At 42.0% G+C, this 23,480-nt stretch overlaps 2 protein-coding genes and 1 long non-coding RNA gene across 4 annotated transcripts in view; 1 reads left to right on the top strand and 2 right to left on the bottom strand.

The window, feature by feature from the left end:
* Positions 1 to 678: 678 nt before the first annotated feature.
* On the bottom strand, positions 679 to 5,529 carry LOC114876397. Its single transcript, XM_046288247.1, has 5 exons — positions 5,225 to 5,529; positions 4,644 to 4,892; positions 3,496 to 4,467; positions 2,678 to 3,301; positions 679 to 2,482 (listed from the first exon to the last, which is right to left on the bottom strand). Exons 1-5 carry the CDS (start codon positions 5,527 to 5,529, stop codon positions 1,810 to 1,812), a joined length of 2,823 nt encoding a protein of 940 aa, XP_046144203.1. The 3' UTR covers positions 679 to 1,809.
* Positions 5,530 to 5,935: 406 nt separating this feature from the next.
* LOC114876396 overlaps positions 5,936 to 23,480 on the bottom strand; it is a 29,165-nt gene continuing 11,620 nt past the window's right edge. The window contains exons 2-14 of the mRNA XM_029187839.2: positions 14,024 to 14,261; positions 13,736 to 13,844; positions 13,631 to 13,655; positions 13,322 to 13,502; positions 12,897 to 13,246; positions 12,376 to 12,442; positions 11,982 to 12,305; positions 11,666 to 11,774; positions 11,201 to 11,544; positions 10,600 to 10,713; positions 9,743 to 9,829; positions 7,001 to 7,579; positions 5,936 to 6,500 (exon numbers count right to left, since the gene is read on the bottom strand). Of these exons, the coding sequence (XP_029043672.2) occupies positions 6,333 to 6,500; positions 7,001 to 7,579; positions 9,743 to 9,829; positions 10,600 to 10,713; positions 11,201 to 11,544; positions 11,666 to 11,774; positions 11,982 to 12,305; positions 12,376 to 12,442; positions 12,897 to 13,246; positions 13,322 to 13,502; positions 13,631 to 13,655; positions 13,736 to 13,844; positions 14,024 to 14,261 (2,695 nt within the window). The 3' untranslated portion in view covers positions 5,936 to 6,332. The remainder of the gene's footprint in view (positions 6,501 to 7,000; positions 7,580 to 9,742; positions 9,830 to 10,599; positions 10,714 to 11,200; positions 11,545 to 11,665; positions 11,775 to 11,981; positions 12,306 to 12,375; positions 12,443 to 12,896; positions 13,247 to 13,321; positions 13,503 to 13,630; positions 13,656 to 13,735; positions 13,845 to 14,023; positions 14,262 to 23,480) is intronic.
* Positions 14,186 to 20,699, top strand: LOC123988278. Of its 2 annotated transcripts, none has more exons than XR_006829834.1 (4): positions 14,186 to 14,269; positions 18,201 to 18,398; positions 18,483 to 18,663; positions 20,604 to 20,699. It is a non-coding gene; the product is annotated as an uncharacterized LOC123988278 (long non-coding RNA). The 2 variants fall into 2 exon arrangements; XR_006829835.1 differs by lacking the exon at positions 20,604 to 20,699 and adding an exon at positions 18,737 to 19,833.

Below are 23,480 nucleotides of genomic sequence, written 5' to 3'. Positions count from 1 at the left end.
CGAACGATGGGCCTCGCAACAAATAGTATTAGAAAGACTATCAGACGACAATTTTTCAGGAAGTATTTCATCTATTTTGAACTCTTAGGATCACGCGCGAAAGAGACAGAATTTTAACGGTGCTCTAGATAATTCTTTTTGATACTCTACGAGATTTATTGTATCGTATTTATCGTATATACCTCGGACCTCGTCTTGTGAAACCTCATATTGTAATTTTCGCGACGATACGTTACCGATCGTGCATTTGTGATGAGCGCATTTTATCTTAGTTCGAAATTTAGAAAGTCATCGATGGCAGCCGGGTACATTTAGATTACTTTTTTATCGTAGTTCAACGGGAACGGGATTTTAGAGAATCGGAGGGATGGATAAAGCCGAGGTTAGGACGAACCACTTTTGAACCACAACCGCGCGACAAAATGGCGGCGGGGCCGTGATCCAAATGTGCGACACGCCGATTTCCCGCGAGACTAATATAACATCGGCAAGTGAACCGCAGGCGGCTTCGTGAGTGATCGGCGTATTTTATCGTGCGGCTGTGGTTCAAAAGTGGTTCGTTTAAGCACGGCCTAAAAATTAAATGGTAAATGGGGAGATTTATTTTTATGGCAATACGCAAGGTAATGAACGCGTATATGTGTTTGAAGAAAATTATAGTTAATAGTCTCAAAGGCGTTAGCACGTTGACTGCCATGAGAATTTAGTCAAATAATGGAAAAAAGTATTTGCATACCTTGGTAATTTTAACTTTGCTTAATATGTTTAATAATCTACATTATTCTGTGCTGGATTATAAGCAGTCAAAATTTTAATATAATCTATATTATCTTGTGCCATATTATCCGTATAAAAGTCAACGTGTTAAAAAAATATATATTTCAACGATCCATTAATCATAATTGATCTAATATCGTGCCAGATAAAGATTGTTCCCATTCGTTCAACTTTATTCAATTGTTTCTCTCCTCCCACTCATTCTTTTTTTTTAAATCTGCGACTGTATATTTTATTATTGTAAATACGATGATTGCGTTGTTATCTAGTCAACAGTTTGATATGGATCTTTCCGTTCGAGATTCACTCTTCCGCCCATCATAAACACTCGCGTTTAACGACTGAATGAATATTTGTTAAAGGAGACAATGTGTGTGTGCATATGTATAGCAACAATTGTATGCATTATGCTTGAAATACGTATATTTAAAATATAATACATATAAACTATGTTCGGAATAAAATGATGATGATGAAATTGCTATCTGGTTAACAATTGTTTAGTGAAATATTTGAGATAATTGTTTGATTAAACTTGAGTGTATAAGTGGATCGGAAATTTTTATTAAAAGAAATGGTATAAATATGTAAGTACAAAGAAAGCATATGTAGATACACTGTGCCAGCAAGCGATCGATGTATGTATATAAAATGTGTATATATATATATATAATTCTCTCTCTTTTCTCTTTCTCTCTCTTTATATTGTATATATATATAAAAATTTGCTTAATTTCTACAATTCATTACTTCATCTTTCTTACATTTTTTTTTCTTTTTAATCTCTTGTATTATAGAATACAGCGTACCCCTCATCGACGATGACCAGGTCAACGATGGCGATGGATTGTTCGAGGAATACCTAAATTGCGTTGGGAAACCTGAACATTTCTATGGAAGACTTTAGCGATCATTAAGGTTTTTCATGTATTTTATTTTTCTAAGTTGACGATTCTACCTCGATGATCTTAATACTTGATCATGTTCATGTTCATTATTAATGTGATATACTATCTTTTTTTATATTTTTATTCAAGTTATCATTGGCGGTTCCAGTTTCAGACTAATAAAGAAATTCTCTCGGTCCTCCCTGTATCGAGTTTTCAATAGAAATTCACGAGTGAACGAGTGTCCTGGAAAATCATACCCCGCAGCACGTTTCTGACAATCGATCAGCCAGGATACAACATCGAGAATCCGTTTCATCCTTGGATCCATGTTCTTTAATCTCTCCTGTTCCTCGACTCGTGCTCTACGTTGGAGAATGATATTATTCCACTGGTAAAAGTATTTCCATGCTAAGTCCTGTTCCCTCGACGTCCATAATAAATCCGTTTTCTCCTCGTAAATCGTTTTCTGATCCCCTTTTATTTTACTTAAAACCGACTCCAGAATACGCTTACTTAATCCCTGTTTCTGATCTGAATCCTGATTACTTTTCAGAGACGATGCATCTTTACACCCATTCGTCGACCCTGTGCGACTGAAGCGAGCAGGTTTGAAACGAATGTCTTTATTTTTCGCAACGTAAGGATCATCAGATTGCCGCTGGGATAGCGGATTATTTAGAGCAAGAAGTCTCATTAGAAGATCACTAACGTGGGGCATAGAAGGTGGGTTTCTTTCCGCTTTGCCCCATGCTCGACGGTACGAGGAGTTACAGGGATTTCTGTAGATCTTGCAAAGCCTTTCCATGATTTCGTACCTGCGGAAAGGATGAAACATTAAGAAGTACATAAGGATTAGGCCGCGGCCCGCCGGAGCTCGTTCGAATCTGCCCGACATTATCCGACCTGACCCGAAACAGTCGGGCTACCCGACTGCACGCACTCGTACACTCGCCCGAGTCCGCCCGATGTTTACCGAACCGAGCCTAGTAATCGGGCCGCTCATCACTAACCTATTGGCGTGATGGGTTCGCAAGTAGGACCAGCTGCCTCGTAGCCTATAAACAGGAGGCGCCTGCAATCCAGCTAAAATTGACCTACACGAATGAAAATTTCCCATGGCGAAACATTTATTAGCAGCGTTGATGAATCTCGCTATGATTCTACTTCTCATTGCTAACTTCTTCATCGCCAGAATCTCGCTGGCGGTCAGACAAGAAACTCGGTGACCGAAGGCTATCCACGCAGCTAAATTCGGAGCATTTCTAGAGTTCCTTTGGAAGAGCAAGATTTCGATCTCGTCCGAGGGAATTCGAACGAAAAGATCACGATCGATCAATGCCAATTGCCTGGCCAGTATAGTACTATCTATATCCCAGATTGTAATTCTGAAATCCATTCTCAACAATCTCCTCAATTGAGTAGTTGCATTGTTCTCTCGTACTTCAGATGTCTTCTTCTTTTTGCCAGATCCATTTGTAGAAAAGATTCGTCCTAGAATACTAGGTTTCTCTTCAACAACGATCGACTCTTCCTGACACTGACACTTCTTCCTTCTACAAAACAGCTTCCGTTTCATTGGACGCTCCTTTTCCTGCCGAAAATTTCTCAGATGGTTCAAGTGTTGCCTCAGCTCCCTGTTGCAATACCATTAATAACAGATCTAATTTCAAATTGTACGCAGCGTTTCGTTAAGGTGGAGAATCCACTTGGGTCGGTTGCGTATCAAAATCTGATACAAAGTATAGAGGATGATACATGAAAAGGTTACACTCCGTTGTATCATTAAATTGATGATGATATTTAAAACAAATGGATGCTCGTTAATTACCTGTAGGCAGCTGCAGCAGGTCTGGGTCTGTACCAGTAATCCGGTGTCCAGAATAGAATCACTCGTCCTTTAGCAGTGGTACCAATTGACCCGAACCTACCCAACTGCAGAGCAGTATGAGAGATACTGGTCGCCAGTTGTCGTCGAGATACAGGAAGCCTCAGTTCCGTATCAATGGGCTGTCGGCGAACGGTGACCAGACTGAACGATCTACGACCCTGAAGAGTCCGTTCTCCAGGTTGAACGGACCAGGGGCCAAGAGCGTAAAGAAAATGAGGCGCGGTGCAAAGACCGTATCTTCTGAAGTGTCTGAAGCGTTTCGAGGACTTGGAACGACCTTTCTCTTCACCTTCCCAGACCTTTACGCCGCTCTCCATGAGAACGTAAAGACTCAGCATGTTCTTTTCATTCGACATCGAAGCTTCGTAGCGTACTCTGTCCCTTCGTGTAGGACCAAGTACCAGTCCTGAATGACATTTTTCTGGTACACCAAATCCGAATCGCGATATCCTTTGCGCCAAAGATTTCTTAGGACTCTTTGACTCTTCATGTTTCATTGTCGTTTCGTATAATGTTTGTTCGTCGTACCAGACGGTTCGTTTCTCATCGTCGAAGGGCTTGTTTTGAAAACGATTGCAAGGGCAACTCTGACAAGCGACAGAGAATTTCTTGGCATTGTAGTATTTACGATTATGGTCCCTGATGAAGAGCACGTCGCAGAGTCCACCATTTTGACCCTTGTCTTTCGAACACTGACACGTAGGCCAACTTCTGCTAAATTTATCCGCTCTGTTCGGTGATAGATCTCTTAGCTCATTCTTAATATCTTCCAGACTTGCTCCGGCGAATCGCACTGGAATTGGGGTGTACTGACCATTGACTAACTCGTCGTAAGAAGGACCCAGGTACAGGTCCTTCTTGGTCCAAGTTGGAGGAACGTAATCACCGGCACCCCCGTAATGAGCCCATACTCTGTTTACAATCATTTCTATCAAATTATAGAAGTGTCTGTTTTATAGGTAAGAAAAGTCGGCCACGTTTTACTTGTACTGGCGGCAAATATTAGTCATGCCATTTGAAGAAATAGGCCACAATTGCCGCCGGTGTAAGTAAAAGGCAACCGAAAAGTCAATCGAAACTTGTACGACCTGTACACTGTCTTTTTCCCTTCTTTTTCAGTGTTTCTTTGAATCTCAATCTCCGAAGACAGGATATACAGAGTTGTACTACTCGAAGAACTTGCAGCTGTCGTTTCTGACAAGGAACTTCCATCAATTTTCTTCGCGAGTAATCTGTCTACCTCTTCGCACCACCTTTTCCAGAGAGACTTTCTTCTTTGTATACCAGAGAGTTCATAGTAGTTTGTCCTTCCATCGATGAATCTAATTGCATCGGATCATTGATCAGGTATTGTTGTGTATAGATTATGATTAATCAAGACCCCGGTCAGTTAAGAGGAAGTGTAGGGGAAGGAGGACGTAAGGTTTTAGGGTGGGATTCTTGCTAGGCTTTCTCTAAATAAAAAGCAAGTAACAGAGAACCTTCTTCCTCTTACATTTGCTTTCAACTAAAGAAAGTCTGCGTTACAGAGGAGATACCAGTTAGGCTTAAGTTGCATTGGTATAGTATCTACCCTTAGGACATTGAAGTGATAAGAAAAGGCGAGTGGTAAAGTTACCATTAACCACTTGCCAAATCTTTTACACAAATCTTTTTCTTAAACGTCTACCTTGCCTTTAATGTTTTGCGACGTCTCCTGCTGAACACACTGATGGTGACGTATTGCAAAGGATACACCGAGATCAGCTCAAAACTTTCGATGCTGGGGTCAAGATCACGGGGACAAAAGAACTCTGAATTCCCTCTGAAAACGTCTCCAGCTATGATCAACTTGGTCGGCGTGAGAGCAAGAGAAACTTGACGAATTCCTCGTCCATTTCTATTGGTCTCAGCGAAGGAAGACTCCACGATGATGGTGTCAGAGAAGTCGGTGTATTCGGAAGCCAATAATCTTTGAATTCTATTCTCTTCCATTTCATGGTTACTCGTTCGGTGACGAGGTTTTCTAGTTGTATGCATCGAGTAGGAGGGTCTTTTAGACAAATCATCTAAGAAATTCAATTGGACAACTTTTCCAATGACGACTGATTTGTGCAGCGAGTTGTTCACTCGGCATAGGTTAATCTAAGAGCCAAATGTGCTCGCTTAAAAGTTCAACAGCTTCTCGGATCATGACAGAGGGCGTTTAGAATTTTGCAATATTTCTGTGGCTCGATTAGACTTGAACGTAGTTGCATAGAAATGAAGTAATCAAAAAGGGTCGTCGATAGTTTATTTTGAAGAATCATTGTTTTGAAATAGGTAGTGAAGTTGTATTGTAAAGAACGTGAACGGGGAGCCACGCAACCGTGTTAGGGGAATACAGTAAAAAACAACCAAATTTTATTACATATCATCGTGTTTATTTTTCAGTTCGATGCCTCCATCGAGGTTCACGACTCGTACATAGTCGGCGACGGAGGAGACTAAGGTTTAAAGACAACCGGCTCTACGTGGTAAAAAGGTATCGCAGTGCCTTGTCTTGGTTAATTAAGGGTGTTTAGCCTTTTTTTTTTTTTTTAACTCCTTACTCGCTATAATACGATAATAAATAACATACAAAAAAAGACGTACAGGTAAAAGACGTAAAAAAGAAGCTCGCCAATAGGGGGAGCGGTCTTTAATCTAGAATAAAAATCGATGTAGGTTCAAAGAACGTGCAAAAATGTACAAAGTGGCATCAGAGGTACATGGTGGACTCCTAATCGTTACGTTCGACTTAAACGAATGCTAACTTCTTATCGATTATTATTCTCTGGATTCACTTTGATGGTGACTTTGTTGTTCAGAGCAGACGCGAGCTTCTCTACGTTACTTTGAGCCAGCTTTCCTGCTTCCGAATTCGTTGTCTCGGTGGTGGACGCTGCTGAGTTCTCGGGAATCGGCTTGATGGGTGGTTGTGCTTCCTGAAATGGAAAATTCTTGAGTTTCGTGAAACTTTGTAAAAATCATTAATATTTCCGGAATAATTATCCAAAATATTTTTTATCGTCATCCTTTAGGCCAACGATCACCAAACTATGGCCCGAGGTTTTCATCGGGTCCCTAACTTTTATTTATAAATATTTTATATAAGAAATATTAATTTTATAAAATTTTATGATTTCATTGATTTTTCGTCCAGCTCCCATGTTTTTAAAAATTTCCCGTTTCTCAAAAATGTTTGGTGATCCCAGCTTTAGGCAAAAGATGGGCACAGTGTCTTTCGTTTGTTCTCGTTATTTAAAAATTGTCGCACTTGTTAAACATTGCGAAACCGTGTACATATCCTTATCTATACGCGATAGAAACTTCTGCATATCTCTGGTCACATAATTTCCGTTTTCAGAGACGCAGTTCGCTTACGTATATAATATTCCAAGAACACGTTATCTCGTGTAGAATGGTCAGTGAAATAAACTTTTACCCCTTCAGTCTTTCTTCTTAAATTCGATCTCTGCAAAGTTGCAGCCAATTCGTTCTGCAGCCTGGAAACCACTGGCCCGTTCGCCAGTTCTTCGGTACCGTTTCTGTCGTTGCGCGGTTGCTGCGACAGGAAGTCCAACTTGGAAGGCTGTTTAGCTTCTCCTTCGTACGCTCCTATCCTAATGGCGACCTTTCCGCTGGCGGGTTTCAAATTTTGTGCGTTCGGAGCTGGCGGTGGTGGGATAGTCTTCGGTGTTTCCGATACGGGACTCGTTGACTCTTTCCCGTTAACCTGCGGTTTGTTTCCGGTAGGGGTATGTCGAGGACTTCCGTTCGTCGTTGGCACGGAATTTTGGAAGTAGGTCGGAGGTGGTTTTGGAATCACTGGATTCGGTGTTTCCTTTAATTTAAAAGATTCGATGCTTTGCATCTCCACCGAATCCTCGTTAGGCTTGCTTTTGGAAGGAAGCGGAAGTGGTGGTGGAGCTGGCGGAGCGGGGGGTGCTGTAGACGCTGGAGGTGCTGGAGGTGCAGGTGGAATATTCGGCGGTGATGTGTTCAGTACCCTCTTCTCTTGTTCCTAGTGACAATTAGGGATGAAAAATTATAATTCAATTTTCTACAATAATTTGTAGAACAGTGAAAATTAAAGGATATGCATTTCTCTTTCTTTCACCTTACATTCTGAATCGGTTTCGTTTAAACAATTACGTATCCTTTAATTTTTTCAATCTACAAAGGTGTAAATTAGTGTTCCTCTTTGCTCCACTGCGTATTAAATTGATGTTAAACAGAGTGATACAGGTGACAACTAACATCGTAAGGTGTAATAGTAACCACCACGCGACTTCTCTTCTTCGATTGATTGTTCATGATTTCGAAACTTCAAGAAGCATTTTTCGATCAACTATTATCCTTTTCGTCAGCGCTGCGTGACTGGAAGCAATTTTTCTAAGTCACTCTCAGGGTTTGTTAATTAACATAGTCCGCGTAGAACGATGGTAACACTACAGAGAAACAACTTCTCCTCTATTTTTCTTCGAATTTCGCATCACCCGATTATGGCAATTCGTAACAACGTTCCTTAGTCGGAAAATGGTAATCACACTTTTTACTTAATTACAGTGCGGAGTCAACGTTGGCCGTAGGTTGCGGTATCTGTCGGCTGGCCACCTTGAAACCGATCGCACGCCACGGACTCGAGTCGACTGAAAACAGTCACGAGCTCCTCAAGCTCTTATGTAAACTCTATTATTTTGCACTTTTGCCGCAATTCGTAAGATGTACGACCGTGGGAGGGACAAAACTGGGGAACAAAAGTGGACGGTGTACGCGCTCGCGCGTGTACCAACCGAGGCCGATGATTGATAAATCGTTTAATAAATACGCTTGATTATCGTCTGATAACTCGATTACATAATCAGCTAACGAATCCACGGTAGTAGAATATTTTTAAAATTCGATTCGATTTGTATAAGAGTACCGATCATTTTCTGATTAGTTAATTAGTTAATTAATGAAATCGTTCGAGCGGTTTAGAAAGCCTTCGGTGTTCAACCGCGCTATTATTGTATCTTGAATGTCGATCGGCTTAATTAATCGGTTACGTTTTAATTAAAGGCGCGATTTAAAACCACCGTTCTACAGAATTCGGCTACAGAAGCGCCAAGTAATACGTGACACGGAAATACGAATATTATCTCTCTGTTTCAACGATCCACGGTGTATTACGGTTATTAAACGTGACTCGTACATAAACTTCAACCGCACCTGACCGTTTATGCACTCACACGATCGCGTACAGTTCCTTTCGAACGTCAGACAATGACTGTTCCGGGACCTTTGTAATTTCGATGCTTTATCTGTTTACTTTGGCAGATCTCTCGGTGGTGGTTGTGTAATTACCATTGCAAGAAAGCATTCCCGGCTACCATCGAAAGATTCACCGAGAGTGTATTTGCTTTTATATCTTCCCCCTCTAGTTTTATATCAATATTTAATTTACCTCGGTTGCCAAGCGTACGTTCGCTCGGGATTACATTTTTTTTTCCTTTTTCTTGTCCGTCTTTCTCTCGTTGCAAATTCAATCGCAAGTGCTAATAGGATTTTTAATTAACCGCTTGTCGAGTATCCCTAGTTTCCGCTTTTTCCATCGCGAGCATCGCCCTCCGCGTGCGCTCGCGTTCGACCAATTTTACCTACGCACGCTCGAGATCCTTTCTGTAATTAGAAGCTCTTGTCTTCTCGCTAAAGAAAGGAGACGGTGAAAGTAACGAGTGTAGTTTTTAATAATCGTTCCTGTCCATATAATTATGTACAATTTATCTGGAAACATTGCATTCTGTGTAAAAGTGTATTTAACACTAGATTGCCGGAGCGATTCAATTTGACTCATTTACGATTTTTAGAAAAACTTAAATAATTTAAAAATTTTTAAATTTAATTTTATATACAAATACTAATTCCTTCTCCTCTCCGCATTTTAATTCGAAAAATCCATATGTACTATACTTATTTTGAAGGATCTATTTGTCCGCCAATCTAGGGTTAAAAGCTACATCCTTATCAATGTGCTTAAAATTAAAAAAAAAAAAGTTAGAACCTCTCTAAAGTTCTTCCTCGACAAAAGAAACGCTTATATAAATACCGCGAATTGTTCGAAAACAATTGAAAAAGAATCACGTAATGGAGCATACAAAAGGAACACTGGTTTACCAGAAAGATAAGCTTATCATTCTCTTACCTGCTCCGACGTTTGATCAGAGAAGTGAACCTTTTGCTGAGCGGAGTTGAACATCTTCCGGTGTGCGCGTTTGAATTCCTCCATCAGCTGCAAAGAATGTTGCAATTACTTGAAAATAAAGAGAACGAAATGAAATCGCGAGTGCGCAGCTCGCTCCATCCGCGTTCACTTATAAACTGGAGAAGATCCCCGAGCGTACTCGAGCGAGCTGCGCGCCTGTGAATCCGTCCTTCGATCGTGCAATAATTTTTTAATTAGATCAACTCTCTACTCGTTATTACCGCGCACCGTTTAACGACAACTATTAATGTATATCGTACTTATTAGAAAATCCACAGGCAAATGTATGTGTGTACCGATTCATTTTACAGATTACTATTACCCTGATGTACACTTTAATGGACGATTAATTACACGGACAATTAAGTAGCGTTGGAAGTGAATGAACCTCTGGTACGATAGAGAGGAACAAGTGTCGGAGATAGTGCAGGAGAGATCGAGTGGGTGTTGCTGATATGAACATCTGGTTCTCACGTTAAGGGAAGAATGATAGGAGCGCGTTGTTTGTGTCGGTATAATTGCATCGAGAGTCATATAATAGAGTCATAGCGTGTAATGGAGTATAATTGGAGGGTCATAGAGTTGAATTAACCCTTTCCCTGTGAATCGCGTGTGGATTCGCATTTTCGAAAATTGATCGTTAATCGCAAAGAGGATATGTGAACGGTTGATCGTTGCAATTGTCGAGGATATTCTTTGTATTTCTCAACTTTTAATATTAGGTACATCATTACACTATTGCGTAATTATATTATTAATTAAACTATTGAAACAAAAAGATTTGAAATTGCAGGTACCTTATCGTGCGTCACTTTCTGTTCCTGTGCCCTAAGTGCTTCCGGATTCGGTGGCTTCCGTGGCTCCAGATTTTTCTCCTTACCGGCATCCGTTTTGGCAGCGTTGTTCATTCTCTGGAAGATCGCAAGAAGCGTGTCGATGATCAGGTGTTTCGCGAAAGACTGATCAAATTAATCATTCGCTAACGCGAAGAAGCATCAATAACTACGTCATACTTTTGAATTTTTTCTAAAACGAAATGACGAATTAAATCTCTGATTATTTTATCGTCGTGAAGGAGAAACTATCTATAAAGGGAATCCTTATCTTCGCGGATAACGCAGAGATAACAGAAGGAGGGAAACAGTTACAGCGAATCACGATGTCGCAAATATTTCCTATTCAACGAGCTGTATTATTAGGAATTTTTTGATTGATACTCGAGGTAATCGATAACAGATGAAAATAATAAAATGAAATTTTAAGCGCCTTCTCGAGAAGAGGAGAAAACGGGAAGAGGAAAAATCGGAATTCCAGTAACGCGATACACAGACCGTGCGTGCATCGCGTATTACTTTCTTTGAAAATAAGAAAAACAGAAAGATCCCTTGATCCTACTACCTGCTGCGCCCGCCTCTGCAATTCTTGCGTTATGGCAGTGCTTAGGTCGGTGCAGGCGATCGGCGATGTCCTTGTGGCGCAATTGCGAGACGTTGGGTGCGCGGTGGTCGCGGTGGTCACGGTGGTGTCATTGGTTTTATTGGTCCCAGTCGAGGCAGCAGTGATCGAACCATAGGAAACCGTCGACGGAGGCTCGCAGGATGACGTCGATAAGGAGGAAGAAGTCGAGGCGGAATCTTTGCTACAAGACGACTCGAGGCTCGATTCGGTCTCGGTCGAGCCAGTACTGCCCATCGACATCGTGCTACCCATTTGCATACCCATGGCGTTCATTGGCTTCGTTTCTGCAACCATTGGAAACTCTTTATGATCCTAATATAGGATTTTGAAAAATATCAAAAAGGTATTTGGATATTGGTTTCAAATCTTCCCTTTAAATTTTTATTTCATTTATTATTAACAAACCTGCAGGCCACTTGTAAGGCAGAGGTGGAGGAGGTGCTGGTGGACACACCGATTGATGAACCTCTACTGTCGTCACTGTTTTTCTTTCCCCTTCTTGGGAGCCATTTTCCTGGAACAAGATGGAACAGAGAAGTTTAAAAATAATAATTCTTTCACTTTATAATTAAGTCACGCTAATTTGATCAGATAGTCGCGATGATTATGAGGACTCGGAGTTAGAAAGCGCGGTTGGCAACTACTTAATTATCAAATAACATGATTTCCTTTCTATTTTATTTCTAAAACTTTCATCGACAGATGTTTTGTATAGACTTACTTTGGGTACGTGATAGGGAATGTCATCAGCAGGACCATCGTAAATGACGTCCTGTTGCCTGATATTGTCCCGTCGGTAAGCAAGACGACGATTAGCCTCGTCACGGGGATTGGCATCGAAATCGTGTACCTCGTAATCGATTCTAGGAGCAACGGGATCGTAAAGTGGCTCGTTGTCGATGTCATCTTCGTAAGTGTCTCTTGAATTCGGCCGACCTTGTCCACCCATAAACCTATGATTCTGGTTCTGATTCTGGTTCTGATTCTGGTTCTGATTGATACGAATTACCGTAGTGTTATTTGGTTTCCTTGTCCACTCTTGACTCTGTAAATTCATAATTTATTATTTAAATCTCGGATACATCGAGTTGCTTGTTCGATGAAAGAATCATTACCTGATCCAGCTGGGGCCATTCCGAGGTACTGCAACTGCTCGTGGACAAGGCTAACGGACAGCAGATCCTGAAAACAAACACGTGTTTCGATATAATTGTCCACGAAGCACACGTGAAGCGGTACTTTCTAATCCCAATTAAAGTAAGCAGGAGGCGGGCATTGCGCGAGGTTAAGAGCAGGATGAACGTTTCGTGTGGCCGCCAGGAATTCGTCGTTCGTGGCTTGTATCGCGATTGTTATCGCGAAATGTCCTATTAATAGAACGACTTTCTCCTGGTGTAAATTCACCGATGCCACTCGATAACGGCTGCTAACCAGAGAGATATGCATCCGGTATATTTTATGCATTTTCCCTGATTACGCGCCAAAGGAACGTTCAACCGGTTATTGTTAATCGCAATTACAATAGGTGCGATCGTGATACCCCGTAGAGTATTAATATTATGTCACCGAGGACGTATCGTTAATCCTCGGACGGCGGACCATGGAGGGAGCCCCGTTTGAATTGTTTACAACTAACCTTCCATTTCGGTAGCAGGAATCATCCCGAGGATATCGATGATGCATTCTCGGATCTTGATGATGCTGAGGCGAATAGGAAGAATTTTGTTGAGGCTGAGGACTGGCTGCAGCCATGCTCGACGTTTCCGAGTCGTAACCACTGGAGCCTCGAGTCCAGAGTGGCTCCGGGCAGTCGTAAAGGTGATTCGTCGTGGTTCGTTGCACTATTAGGTCCAGGATGGCAGAGCTTCTCATTACCTCGATGGCTCGTTCGAATGGAAGATCGGTGAGCCTTTGCCCGTTGCACCAAATGATCACGTCGCCGGCTTTCAAGCCTGCTGCTTTCGCTGGTCCGTCGTCTCTGGTACCCTGAATAAATTTCGATTAATTATCATCGAGGCTTACTAATCCCCTCGATCGATCAATCGAGAATATAATGTTCACCTGAACGGTGAGACCGGGCACGAGACCTCTGCAAACGCCGCAACCTAAACGTCCCTTCTCCCCGACAAGAATTCGAATTCTGACTTCGTTGCTCGGCACAGCACCCAAACCAGTTTCGTTGTACTGGAGCTGTTGCTGTTGCTGTTGTACCATGTGCCAGGTGACCGGATCGTTTGGATTGCTTTAAGAATCATAAAACAGGTATTATGTTCTTAGACCTCAACTAAGGATTTCACATGAAACCGAAGCTTTCAAAGTATTTTAAGTTTAAGTCTTTGATATTACTTTTAACAAACTGTTGGTACTTACTCTTTCACAGGAATCATTCCCACGCCTGGAAGGAACAGAAAAACATAATTAGTTCGCATCATCGACACAGGAAGAGGATACTTAGTGTGAAACTTGGTTAATTACTTCGAATCTTAAGGACGAGAACTTGTTGATTCTTCGCTAGAAGCGCGACTTCCTGATGGACCGCATCCTCCACCGGATACCCGTTCACCCTTATAATTTGATCACCGACCTGGCGGAGAAAAAAAAAAGTGACAAAGTGAAACGAAGGAAAAACGTGAAGCCATGGACGAAGTAGAGCATAAAGGTAGCTCTTTCGCAATCACAAAATCGATTCATATTGATTAATGCGTATCGAATGAACCGGTTAGTATGTAGTTGGATCGCTACCACTGTACGACAGGAATTTACCCTTAATCCGTTTCTATGAGCCTCGCTTCCTGGTTGCACGTCGCTGACGTAAAATCCGGCAGCGTATTCCCTTCCTCCTCGCAGGGAAAAACCGAATCCGGATGCTCCGCGTCGTCTTAGCCTGACGTTCCTGGTGACACCGATGACGGCCATCCTACCGCCTCCTGTTGGATTCCCAGGACCTCCACCGGTCGATGGAACCATACCAGCACTGGGTGTGCCGGATGAACCACCGGACCTAAGAAGGTAAATAATTTCCATTATAGATTTCAATTCGAATATAAACTGCGAGAGTATTTCGTTTGGAAATTCGAACGATTAATTTTACCTTTGAAAAACGATCGACCCAGCCACGGGTTAAATCAACAAAAGCGTAAAAAAGATAGGTAGGCATTGAACCGTGTACACCCAAGCGTCATTAAACATATTCTTTCATGAATCGCATCACGAGTGAAAATGGGCCACGATTCATTTAACCGAACGCATTCACAAGCACGCGTACCAGCGATATAATATTTTATTCTGAATTTAACCGACTTTAATGAGCCTCCTCTTTTCGTTGCGTAAAACCAGCAACGCTACTTTCACGCTTTTATTCCCATGCGTTTTACCTTCGCACGAGCAGCAAGCTAATAACGACGATTATTTTTACAGCTGAAAATCGTATTCAGCGAACTGTGGAAAGTTTCGTTTCCCGTGTCGAGATGGGTTTAATCGTATATTTCGAATATGATACACAGGTGGGTGTATTAGTCGCATGCCTGCGGCGAGACAATCATGCGACCGGAATACCTGTCGAGGGTGACGGTGATGGTCGCGGTTGGAACGGTTTCCGATCGATTTCCGTCTTCTCTTCGTTTTACCGATACAATTATCAACAACGGTAAGCTGCGCCAGGTATTAGTGACAAACGCAACGAAAATGACACGGGGACATTTTTTTCCCTTCGAGACTCGCGGGTCACGGGATAAAACGCTCGGAAAATTGGTCCTCGCCCGACGACAGAGAATTATAGTAATTCCGTGTTCGACGTGGCTCGTCTTGGCGAATAATCGCTTGGCAAAAATGCGACGGTTGAATCCAACGAAAGAGCTCTCCGGTAGCTTTGTTCGGCTCGAAACTTTTTCCAACTCGCTGGGAAATTAATGACCACACCTGGCGGTACTATTGCCGCGCGAGCAGGCTGACAGAAGCGGAGGAGTCGAGGCAAATTCCAGCAGGTAGACGGAAAAGAGTGCGTGGCAAAAGGAGGAGGTGAAACGTAGAGGCGAACGAAGAAGTAAAGAAAGACACTTTATGTTCCCTAATGACGTCGGGAATCCATCTTGCGTCGGACATTGAAAAGATTACGCGGAGTATGAAGGGCTGTCGTAGATTGTCGGACGTTGCAGGACACGAGGATGACACCCGGGTAAATGACAGTCATTAGAAAGAACGAGACACTAGTTTAAAATGACTCCGCCTAGCCGGAGGGCCCGACGTCTTCCACGGCGCGCCTTCGTGCCTCCGTTTCTTTTGCTCCTCGAACCTTACTACCGAAGGCAAAGGGAAATTCCATCTGGTCTTTCCTATGAACAGCTACGGGCGCAAAGCACCTGGTGGGTGTAGTCGCTAACCCACTCAGGTTAGCTTTTTCGTCCCGATATCAACGTCCCTTAGCGTTGGGTCTTCCGTACCCGAAAACGATGATTGGCAAGCCCAGGAGTGGACAGGTAATCCAAACCCGGCGCCACTTGGAGGGTGGTAGCTGCTGAGGAGTGGATTTATTTTTAGCCCAATTTGCGCCCTTTACAAAAGCTTAGGAACGGTAGAGCGGATTATGAGCGGGTTTTCGTTTATTCTTAGATTTTAAAGCTATACTAGCTGCTCTAAATTATCCGATATTCGATTTTTGCCTGCATTTGATATCTTCGTCTTCGATTTACTCGGAGAATAGAGTTTGCGCATTTCAGAAAAAAACGTTCGAAGGGAAGTTCGAAGCTGAGGGATCGTTAGGTGAAGATTTTTCATCCAAGAGGTTCTTACCGAACGAGGACACCGTCGCGTTTACCGAGCTGTCGAGCAACGGCACAAGCGTCGGAGCATTTGTTGAAAAGCTGCTGGAAGCTCGCGACTGTTTTCCAACGCGTCTACAGCCTCTTGAACGAAACAGCCGACGACTTTCTTAAGACGACGCGACGTTAAAAATAACGTTAACAGCTCGTAAGAAGTAGCCTCCGTGTCAGTGATCTCTGAACGAGAAATCTCGGTAAGACCGGCCGTAGGTGTCGTAGTCGACAGGTATCTCACCTGGCCGTTCAGAAAAGGAGGATCTTCTTTCTTGCACCGCTTTTCTCTTATCTACCGCGGTTCAAGGGACTAGTCTGTCGAGATCGAACCCAAGGGAACGGGTAGAAACCCATCGAACACGGTAGTCGCGTTTCACGAACGTTTCTTATTAAAGCCCTATAAGGAAATATGTAATTCCCCTATAATTGCGAGTTCGCTTGTGCTCGCGGTGGTAATTACCTCGTGAATAGACGTATGGAAATTGGCTGGAATAGAAAGTTTCTGGCCTTCGCGATTCGTAGACTCGAGTCTACCCCGAAAGGTATACAGGCTCTTTGCCTGCTAATAGTCAGTAGTAGCGATGTGCGGCCCGACTAATTCGGCCGTGTCCGAATCTGACCCGAAATAGTCGGGCTACCCGACTGTGCGCATGTATCGGACACCCGTCCGATTTTTTTCGAGCCCGCCCGAGTCCGTAATATCGGGTACCCGCGCATCCCTAGTCAATACCGATGATACGCATCAACGAAGCGATAACTAGCTTCTTATTGACCTGCAGGCGTCGAAGAAATACCGATTTCAAGAACAGCGCGCAATCGCTTATGTAATCTCGAGGACAATGGACGCGTGTAGATTGTCAAGGAGCCAGGGCATCGATATAAACGGACATACCGTTACTGTCGTCGATATCGGTGTTTAACGATCGACCCACGAAAGTGTTACGACTGTCACGAACCTCTTCCATACCGTTTTCCATCCGAGAAACAATCGTCAGAGCTCGCGTGTTGCCCCATTATCGCATCAGATACCCTGTATTCCATCCACATTTTATGCTAATCATTTCCTTCGCGGACCAGAAGTAATATTCGTCGAAAGGATCAAGGAGGAAGAGCAGAGGTGTTTCTCGTGTACCGGGGTCAACGTAGTGTCTGCTTTTGGAGGGAAAGCAGGGAACGCTGGTCGTTGCACGATAAACGTTGCCCCTTTCCAAGAAATTATTTCGTTTCTTAATACCTCGGTTGCGGTAATAAACCGCGTGAAGCAACATCGTAGTTTCAATGCGTTCGAATCGTCACGCGCGAATTATAGTCGCTGAATGTTGAACGTTTTTTTCAACACGAATTGGCACTTTTACTAAAGTACTTTTGTAGACGGTAGTCGTTTGGCTTTCAATAGTTTAGAAAAAAAATATCGTTGAAAGCTCCTTTTGGATAATGCCTTTCTTAATCCTCGAACGGTAAAGATTGGAACCAGAATTCTAATTTAGGGTTCGATCATATGGGGGTGAGTAACTGTATATACGTTACCCCAGTTGATATTTCTCTACTTTCAATTTTTACGTCGCTATAACATTTATTTCGTCTCTTTACTTCATGAATTAAAAATACACGATTTGCATTCAAGCGTCGCCTGCATCGAACAGCTGTACCGGCGAGACAATTACAATGCTCTCGGAGCACGTCGGGCTCGAATACCGATCATTCGTGCGAGCGTAAACGTAATTAAGTAACAGGACCCTTGAATTATCGAATCAAGATTCCGTTCACGGTTTATGATAATCGTGGGACGTGCGAAGGGACCTGGCTCTGGGTTAAGTTCGTTCCTTGACACAAATGGTGCTGCGAAAGAAAACGTAGATTGTACCCTGTGAGTAATGGTTGACTTTATACATTGCTACTAAACGACCCATTATCAGGTAGTTAACGATGTCAGATTTATTTTCTATAATGGAGCTGGGAATTAACTCGATTGCACATGTTGTTGTAACGATTGCAGACTGTTAAGTGAATTTCTATTGCCACATCTGATGGGACATTAAGGGACGTAATTGATTAAACGACAGTGGTTGCAAGGCTGTGTACTACTTTACATAAGAAAGTAAGAGCTGACTTGTTTCTTCTTGTTTCAGGAAAGCGAATATCGAATCCATATCGACTCGTTCACTTTTTCCTTTCATCTGTGACACGGGTTTCTCGAATGATCGGGTACCGAAGGGATGCCCGGAACGTCCAGCTCGCTAACAATGCAGAGAAAGTGGATGCAAGCTGCAGGTAACACGGAAAAGACACGCCCTGAGTATTCCCGTTCCATCGAGTCCCGTTTCTCGGTACGTATTAGATTGGAAATAAATAACGACGGGTCACGATTCTGATACACGACCACGATGATTTCATTTTTATGAAATTCCAAGGAGATCCAGGAAAAACTGGATTGGACAGACCGCTAGAAATATTCGATACCTTCAGGTATATAAATTATGACTGATACGCGCCACGATGGCTAGTGCGGTAGTAATTAATTACGGAATGACTGGATAATTGAACGGCTCGCTTTACGAACTATATTTCAAACGAAGAATGATCATATATTAGGTACGTGTATGTTTATATATTGCACGTGCGTCTACGTTTCAATTATTTTTTATTCTTTTTTTTTATTTCCCAGCATGTAAGTAATTTTAAAGCCTTTCTGATCTGTTGATTAACACGTTCCTTGTCAGGTGGATCACCGATGATCTATGAAATGTTTTTCTTCGAATAAAATTTCGAGCTACAGGTATGCACGATAAACTATTTTCTTTGTTTTCACTGGAACGGAATTGCCCTTTGATAAATCGATCGCGGTGTATTAAAGACATTCTGTCAGAGACCCTCTGGCTAAAGTTTATTAAACGACGAAATTGCTTGTAAGCTGACAATGAAAACCAATATCGGTGTTTCTCTGGCTCGAACGATCCATTATGTAAGAAGAGTAGAAAACGTTGTTGAAAAGTACACGGTCGATACTCGTAGAATAATATTCTTTAATTGACGTTTCCCGTTCCGCGGCTAAGCGAGTCTCGATTACAAGAATTTCGTAGCCGTTTCTTCGGTACGGAATACATTCGAGGCACCGTATCGTGCGCGCGGGTAATTAACCGCGGACGGCAAATTAATGGGAAGATCGAGTGAGCTCGTATTTCAGAAAAATCGCATATTACTGGTTTTTCTGGTTTCTCTTTCGCTGGCCTGGGTAAAACGCATCGAAAAGGATTAATGGGCAAAGAGAACATTAGAACAAAGCCAATCGGGGAAGAATAAATTACCGCTCGAATAACGAACGTGATTCAACAGTGAACTCTAGCATGTACCGTTTAAATATCCATGTTGTACTCATATTTTATCTAGGACGATCGAAAAAGGGACTCTGAAGGTTTTAGTATCCACGGGAGAGGAGCAAAAAACTCCAATTAACACATCGGTTTTAAAATTAATTTTAATGAGTAGAGGAAAAGAATATGAGATACCAAGATTTTAACGATGATTGTATATCAAGTATTATTACGAGTAAAATATGCTCCCATAACTTTTTTGATAGGTGTCATTTCGTTTAACAAACGTTTTAATTTTTGACCGCAAAAGAAAGTTTCTATGCGTAAAATTTATTTTCGTCGAATTGTCGGCTTAACTATGTTCCAGTCGGAGCCTCGAGGAACATTATCGGAAAAGGGCAAACGCTTCATAATCTCGGGCGTGTTTCTTCCCTTCACGCGCGACCGATCTCGAGAATTCGCGCCTTCGATCGATCGTTGATTCACGCTCCGTGTCGCAATCATTTATTTCATTTAATGTCACACCCCCAAGTGGATGCTGATAATTTCGACGATCCACGCATTGTTACCGCAACAGTGTTTTTTCTTATTTTTCTAAATCCTGGAAGGAGATGAGTGAAAAATGATACAGCGACTGAAACCGTCGGCGAAGTCGATAAACCGGATATCGCTGATCAGAGAATCGAATTACTGTAATCAAGTTTCCCTTGCGTCCTTTTATTTGCCATTAACTCGATATTGAACGGCCGACGCTGCCCTTGAGATATTTCCAATATTCTCGTTTATTGGATGCACGGAGGCAGTGAGAACGGGCACGCGGAAAAGTATGATAGTGAACGATTTTAAAGTTCACTGGTTCTTTGTTCCATCGACTTCGTGACTCGAACGAACGCAGAGGTTCAACCCAGATATAACAAGAAGCATGGCTGATGAAATGCAGCACGTAAACTTTGGCAATTTTATTATAGTTCTTTAGCTTTTATATACCTTTTAAAAATTGGAATATAATAGCGAAAGTTGTATTTGAACTTTTCCTTTAGTAATTACTTATTAAAAAATTTCCAAACTTTAAAAAATTCCCAGTCTTCCGCTGAGAAAAAGTCCTATGGAAATAACGCGATCTGATTGGTCACGCCCTACCTCAGCTCCCACGAGCTTTCAGCCGTGGCATATGATTGGTCGAACCGGTCACGTGTACTAATAGGCCATGTAAAATTACAGGGTCGGTCGATGTGTGCGCAGTACCCCCTCTAACCTCTTTGAAGTCCTGCAAGATTTCTTGAGAGCGAAGGACAGTACCTACTTTCAGACACCTCATGTGTAAGTACATTATTTTCTCAAAATCCTTTTTAATAAATGGTGTTCGTGGACACCGGACATTTATTACCCATGTTAGGTAAAACGAGAAAAAACCATAGACACATTGATCGAGCGTTTCGAACGCGTCCCAGCCATCGATCATGATAAACGACGCGATGTATCGATCAAAGATCTGTCGTGGTACCAGGGGAATTAATCGTCAGTGAATCTCTCGTTAAATAAAGTTTAATTATAAATACAGAAGTTTATAAATTAAGTCTTTACGATTTTTCAAGTTTTACATGATTTCAGTTCAGATCGACAATTTCAAAAGAAATTTGAAATTTTTATACGGAACGACTAAATTTTAGAAATAACTTTTAAAATTTAATTAATAATTATCATGGCAGAGTTAATGCATTAAATTTAGAATTTAAGTATATAAGCTTTTAATTGGTACGGCTTTCCTAACTTTGTTAGAGCGGAAAATTTTACGAATCGACAAGATTTAATTTCCTGAAACTTTAAATAAATAAAATTTCAGTTCATTATATAGTTTCCTTCTTGAAAGAGGAACGCGCGAGTCGTTTTGTTTCCGCGATTCTTTCGAACCGCGAACGATTTACGGGTCTCGTTACCGGTTTCTTTTCGCCGTTGTCGTAGCGAGAGATGCAACGTGGACGGACGGGAAGCACAATATTGGTTGGCGTGTTTGCGGTGAACGGTAACGGTGATCATCCGACGCTCGTAAAGTTTCAGTTCGTCCCTAGGCGTCCGATTATGGCCTTTAATGCCGCGCAATGCCGATAGAATGGTAAATAATTTCTTCTGCGTGTCTAACGGGAATGCTGTTCGCCAACGTTGCCTCGGTATCGGCGATAATTTTCGCCAGGCGCCTGGCTTCGCCTCGTCGAAACTTTCATGAAATGCAAATGCATTCTGACGGCGGGGCAAATATTTCCTCGTTAGCTCGGAGGCTTCGTTCTTCAGCAATTTGTGCTTGTTACGCGAAAAGCGTATCTATAGCGTTCGAGTGGCTTTCGAAGGCCTGTACTCGTGGCTCGTTAACAGAACCACTTTTGTTGTTTCGTTCCGCGTTCCAGAAACGACATGTTTCACTGACGAAGAATGAACGCTTATTAAGAAGACAAGTTATTGTTACACTTATGTCGAAATCAGGCGGTCGTTAAATTTTAGCAATTAAATTTGCAACTTTTTAGAAACTCGCAACCATTGCCCGGTGCATTATTTTTGGTGTAATCGTATGTCAATTATATTTTCTCGCGATTGATTTTAAATTACAAAACAGATAAGATGATATATAAAATATGAACATAATGATAACGCAATGTGCGGGCAGTGGTGCGCAAAACTAAACTCTTGCATTTTTATGTAGCTCCATTTTGTCTTTTTCTACTTGTCGCTCGACTTCCATCTGGAGCCATTCGTTTTCTTTCGAGAGATCGGCGTAACTGACCATTCGTGTCCTTTTTTTTTTTCGACTTATGAAACGGAAGATTCACTTTCACGCGATGGAAAGTAAGGCTCGTTACTCGGTTAGATCGTATCTCTGCGTTCATTTTTGTTACGCGATCGCTGCTGAATAATTAAAAGGAAAAACTTTGGGCACGATGTCAAAACAACGATTACGCGATCAAACTATTTCGTGTGAAAGTATCATAGATTTTCGGTTGTAAAGGAGGTGCTACCGTTGTCGGCGATCATAAATCTTCGAACGCCTCCGTATTTATTTTTATTATGTCAGAAAGGCTCATACGTATCGAGCATAGATAAGATCGACGTTAGTCATAGTTGATCGATGGGTCTAGAAAACCGATAAATCCTTCAACTTGATTCTTTTTTTTTTTTTCACCCATCAGTATACAGATCGACAGACGTGCGATCGTTGACATATGGTGGTTTCCTATAAAAGTATCCGCGAGGAAGTTCGCAGCCGAGCAAGAAACTAGCGTGTACCTCTAGATGTGTGTCAACGGGTCAGTGACACCCATTAAGCGGCCACAAACTTCGATGTTTAGTTGCTGGTTATCGACCTTGCAACGTAAACCTAATTGGAGTATACTCGATCAGGCTCCCCTAGGGAAAATGGTGATACAAGGGAAGTAGGACTTCTCAAAACCATCATTTTCATGATATTAGTATTATTAGTTAAAAATGATTTAGAAAAGAAAATAATATAATTTTTAACTATTAAATATTATAAAATTTAGTATACAATTGAGAAATATGGATAATAAATAAATATCAATTCAAATTTTCCCGCGTAAACGTTTAAGGCCCCTATATATACGGGTCCTCTTTCGCTACATTGTCATTCCACTCGGGGATGCCTAAGAGGAAGGGCAAGATCCCGGGACATCACTATCTTTCCTGGGTAAGCTTGATTTGATCGCGAGTGTACAACTGTACAACCCAACCGTGAATCACGATATACTTGATCAATTTAAGTTAATTTTCTTACGGGAACAACTTTCTCCAAAGACGAACAAACAAGAATGTTTTCAATACTATCAAAAATTTCTAGAAACTGCGATCGGCTTATAAAATATATACGTTGCAAATTTTCTCGGTCAGTTTTGTTTGAATACGACCCACGCGTGTTCTCGTAAAACATATGGCGAACGACAGCTCAAGACCGACAGGATCCAGCTGGAACGTACATTTCAAGTTGATCACATATAATTAGACTGACGTTAAAAACGTTCGTTAAACGTCGATCCGTTCGATAAATTAGAGTAGGAAGAAAAAAATCGCGTCGCTTAATTGCTTCGTCCAATT

This window comes from Osmia bicornis, chromosome 1 (assembly GCF_907164935.1).
Source record: "Osmia bicornis bicornis chromosome 1, iOsmBic2.1, whole genome shotgun sequence".
Lineage (NCBI taxonomy): Eukaryota > Metazoa > Arthropoda > Insecta > Hymenoptera > Megachilidae > Osmia > Osmia bicornis.
The sequence above is the reverse complement of the archived record's forward strand: the minus strand, read 5'-3'. Positions and strand labels throughout refer to the sequence as shown.